At 38.1% G+C, this 4,519-nt stretch overlaps 1 protein-coding gene across 2 annotated transcripts in view; it reads right to left on the bottom strand.

Moving 5' to 3' along the window:
* The window catches only part of LOC109300706 (ubiquitin carboxyl-terminal hydrolase 12), a 53,213-nt gene that overhangs the window by 12,412 nt on the left and 36,282 nt on the right, over window positions 1–4,519 (bottom strand). For both annotated transcript variants that reach the window (XM_019521495.1, XM_019521493.1), the window contains exons 3-5: window positions 2,731–2,944; window positions 1,821–2,047; window positions 337–413 (exon numbers count right to left, since the gene is read on the bottom strand). In XM_019521495.1, coding sequence (XP_019377040.1) covers window positions 337–413; window positions 1,821–2,047; window positions 2,731–2,944 — 518 coding nt within the window. The remainder of the gene's footprint in view (window positions 1–336; window positions 414–1,820; window positions 2,048–2,730; window positions 2,945–4,519) is intronic.

Raw genomic sequence — 4,519 nt, 5'->3', positions numbered from 1 at the left:
GTGCGTGTGTGTGTGTGTGTGTGTGTGTGTGTGTGTGTGTGTGTGTGTGGACAGTGATGTTTTCCTGTGCAGCTCATTAGTCTACTCTGCAGTAAAGTGCAACTGTTGGTGTACCCACGAATGCTAAGAAATCAGCTGCTTTATTAGATCTGACTACATGGATACTTTCTTACAGCATTGACAAAGTGACACATAACAGGATTGTGAGCAGAAATATTTTACAGTAAGCCGTGGACATTAACTGTTGCACAATTTGATAGTTAGACCAGGCATTCTGCTCTGAATGTGCACATTGGTGTCCCTTCCATATACCCACAGAGCCTCCCTTTCATTTACCTTAGGCAGTGAGTAATTGATGTATTTTGTTCCACATCAACCGAAAGGTCCAGAAAGTCCTCATCTTTGCTACTAACCTTGAAAAAATAAGGAGAAATAAATCATAGCAGCTTGTAATCTGGCAGATTTAGAATGGTTTAACACACCTGAAAAGGCACAGGTCCTGAGAGAAATGAGAACATCTCCTCATTTGATGAATGCACTCAGGGGCTCTTTTTTGAACAATTCTAGAAATACAGATATAGCCTGAATCATAACAGTCCCCAAAAAGACTACATAAGAAAAGGTTCCTTCCTCTCTGCACAAAATTTCCATCTCCCTTGTACCTTCAGGGGCCTGTGTACAAGCCTGGGACTGCCACTATGGCACGTATCTGATGTGTATGGCACCTGCCCACAAGCACCTACTTGATGTGCACCAGAACTTGAAAATTAGGCAGTGTAACTGGCTCAGAGCACTCCAGACTGCATACCCCAGGGGCTGTGCTCCAACTCAGGCATATCTGGTGTGTGCTCAGGGCCACACTATCTATCCAGTAGTCCTAGATTTGACCCAGAAGGGAAACAGACATTGCCTTAAACACTTCTGCTTACTTTACTGGCAATTTTTTACCAGTGAGTTCTCTTGGAGAGACTTAAAATGGATTCCAACCTATTTTGCAGGTTGGTGAAATTATCTGCTATATTTCTCTAATATGGAGAGGGTATAAAAGCAGAAAGAAAGATGGATTTTCATTCAGCTCCTGAGAAAAGTTAGAAATACTGGCAGTAGGGAAAACCATCTTCTGATCTGTGCATTAATTACAATTCGGCTCAAAGTCTGTAATAAACCCATAATGGAATTTGTACAAAGTCTCGTTTCAGAATATAGCCATAATTTTAGACTTAGAAACACTTTTAACATTGACAGCTACTTGAAAGCATTAGTGCCAGACATTTTTATCATTTCTCTTTTCTCTCCTCTGCTAGGATTTCATGACTATGTGGCTAACTACAACATTTTTGCCCTAAAGGTCATTTGGTTCTTTTAGTTTTAGTCTTTCTGGCACATTTTTTGTTTTCAAATGAGTACTGATCAACTCCCAGAAATTCAGTCTTTTAACTCAAGATACTATTATATTCAGCTATTGCAACAGGTAAAATAATGGTGAGTTACCCTCATATAAAAACAATGTACACTATCCATCACTTTGCCAAAAAATATGTGAAGACAAAAAACCAGCTCATGTCAGCCAGGCACAGATTGCTGTGGGGAAAGCAGGAAGGGGACGATGGATGAAACATACCTTAACGAGTATTAGTTTCAATGAACAGCTGATACAGTCATAAAATAGGTTAGCTTCTATTTTTTAATTAGAATACACATCGTTTGATTTAATCTACCTTCATAAATGAAAAACTGTGCTCAGAGTTAGGGGAAAAGGGTCGAAGACCTTTGAAAATCAAATAAAAAAGGTTTTTTTTCAGTTTGGTTTTTAAACGTACAGCTTCACAGTTAAGACATCTGGTTTCGTTAGTTAGTGTTCCTTGGAAGATTTCATGGACCCACGTGAGATCAGTTTTGTCCCCTTCTTCACTCTCAATGCTGCCATTCTGGAGTTTGCCATTCTGTTTCTCCTGCTTTTTCTCTTCTTGGAGCAAGTCAGCAATAGTGTTTAGTAGGTAGTTTAGGAATTCATGTGCATCTTGCTGCATATAATTATCAAACAACTCTGGAAAGAAGAGGTTTGGGAGAATGAAAGAGCATAATATGCTAAAACTAACAATGCCATGTTAAACTGCTCTTGGGAATCACTGCATGGGTACTACTCTCATCTATAATCATGAATTTTTCTAAGCCACAGCTATTATTGAACTCTTCAGATCATTTTGGGATATACGACTAAAGTTGCTATAAAAAACCCTGCATGATACCACTCTAACAGTGGTGTTTATGCACTCTAGATTACTCCTTCTAATTCTTAGCTTTTTAAGAAAGGCAAGTTTATAAAAGTTAATTCAGCTCTCCAATTTAATGGGTGCTGACTGCCAAAAATGCAAAAAGTTACCCTCGGTAACTACTTTTGGGCAGAGAGGAAGAAGACAAAGTCTGGACACACAGTACTGTGAGTTCTTGGCATATATTCTACCATATGTTTGACCTGTACTAAAATGGATGCAAGAGGAAAACCCACCTACAAGGACATCAGGTCCTAAAGAATCTCTCTCCTTACACCACAAAAGTGGGGAAAACTTGTATCACAAATTGGGACGAGAACTTTTCAACATCTGGTTGCTAAAGCTTGTCAAAGTCAGTCAATTTAGATATGCTTGAAAAGAAAGTTATTGTCACATATCAATATGCAGTTTAAATATCCAATACGGAAATTTGCAAGTACTTCATTTATTCATTTACCATTTTCTTTCCTCAATCGAGAAATAAATTTCTTGGGTGGGATGACCCCCACCTTCTTCTTTTGCGTTGCAATGCTATTGAAGAGATCGGAGAGGCACGTAAGTAGGCTTTCCTTCTTCCGGGGCTGGACCTTGTATGCCAAAACTTTTTCCCGAAACGGACGACAAAAATAAAGTGCCTGTAGGACTGAGTTGCAGTAGCAGGTATTGCCAAACTGATTAAAACAAACCAAAAAAGAAACAAATACACATTTTCACATTATGTCTGTTACAAAGTAACAAGAGAACATTAAGATTGCTACTGCAAAGACAGAAGGAGTTACAAAGACTAACAGATAAAGAAACAGTTATAAAACTAAAAATCGACTTTTTAATCAAGATATTACTTCTTAAATACTGGAAACCTAACACAACAGTGTGAGAAACCTCAAGAGAAAGTGACAAGTTCTCTGTCCAAAGACAGAAAATTGAAAGAAACAAAAGAGCACAAATTATTAGAAGCAAGTGAGAGACAGATTTCAGATATTTAACATATAATATCAATTGTATCTGATATTTACAAAAATATTTTCTGCATACATTTAGCTTCATAGTGCCATTTGTAATACTAACTGTATTTATGAAATTTGGCATTCTGAGCAATTATTAATTTAGAAGCACAATATTGGTATTGCTGGTAAAACATAAGACTATTGATTCCCCCCCCCCAATTAAATACATAAATATTAATTTGAGAAGAGGAGGTTTATTTTTATGGGCGATGCTCTTGTGGGCAGCTCTAAATTAAAAAACAAAACAAACAACAAAACATTCCCCTCTCTATCCCCAAAAGCTTATCTGGCAGCTGTTAATTAAAAGCTAAAGAGTTTTTTATGTTGCTTAAAAAAAAAATTACTACTAATATCAGCAGATATCGTTAAGTTTGAGTGGGGAATGCCAATCATGCTATTAATAGTTTACCCAACAGTAAAAAACCAAACCAAACCAAAGAGAGAAAGAAAAGAACACTGAATGGACACCCGCTGAGAATCAAATGAATAGGCAAAATTCACAGACCAAGATTTTTATAAAGCAACATTTTGGGTCCCAATTCAACATACCTCAAAAGGCTTCTCCCCTCCTCCCCCTACATCTCCTCATTCCCCAGCCACCCACTCAAAAAAAGTCTTGGAAAAGAAGCCCCAGGATGGTGGGTTAGTGTGCGCAAACAAAAGAAAAAAAAAATCACTGCTAGTTTCAAATTATGGTCACAGCTTCCAGCAGGCTGGGAAATTAAAAAGTAAGCCTTCTCCATTATGAGAGCTGAGGTAGGACATACCAGCAATACCTTTCTCAAAGCTGTGGAGGATGGATACTACTGTTGCCATTTTTATTATCTGCAGCAGTTTTCTTGTGTAGTGTAGGTGGTAGTAAAATTAATTTGTTTGGTGAATTAAATGAACTGTAATACAGTTAGTTTCTTGAAAGAATCTTAATATCTGGCTCAACTTATGGCCGTTTCCAAACTTAGCCCAAGCAGGTAAGACTGGCAAGGGACAGCATAGGATACAGGCATTTGTCCTAGGCAGGGCAGAGGCTGCTGTGGCCAATACGAAGAGGGGCCACCGAGTTCTTGGAGGGTAGCACAAGCCAAACAAACAAAATGACAAGATGGGAACTGAAAGCATCACCACGTTCCTTCATATCAGCTATACTAAAATAAGAAAGGTTCAAATATAAAACTGTGAAATGATTTGCCTTCATTGTTTCTGGGATTTAGGTTGTAGCCATGTTGGTCTAAAGCTGGCTTG

This window comes from Gavialis gangeticus, unplaced genomic scaffold, assembly GCF_001723915.1.
Source record: "Gavialis gangeticus isolate Ggan-Ray unplaced genomic scaffold, GavGan_comp1, whole genome shotgun sequence".
Classification (NCBI taxonomy): Eukaryota; Metazoa; Chordata; order Crocodylia; family Gavialidae; genus Gavialis; species Gavialis gangeticus.
The sequence above is the reverse complement of the archived record's forward strand: the minus strand, read 5'-3'. Positions and strand labels throughout refer to the sequence as shown.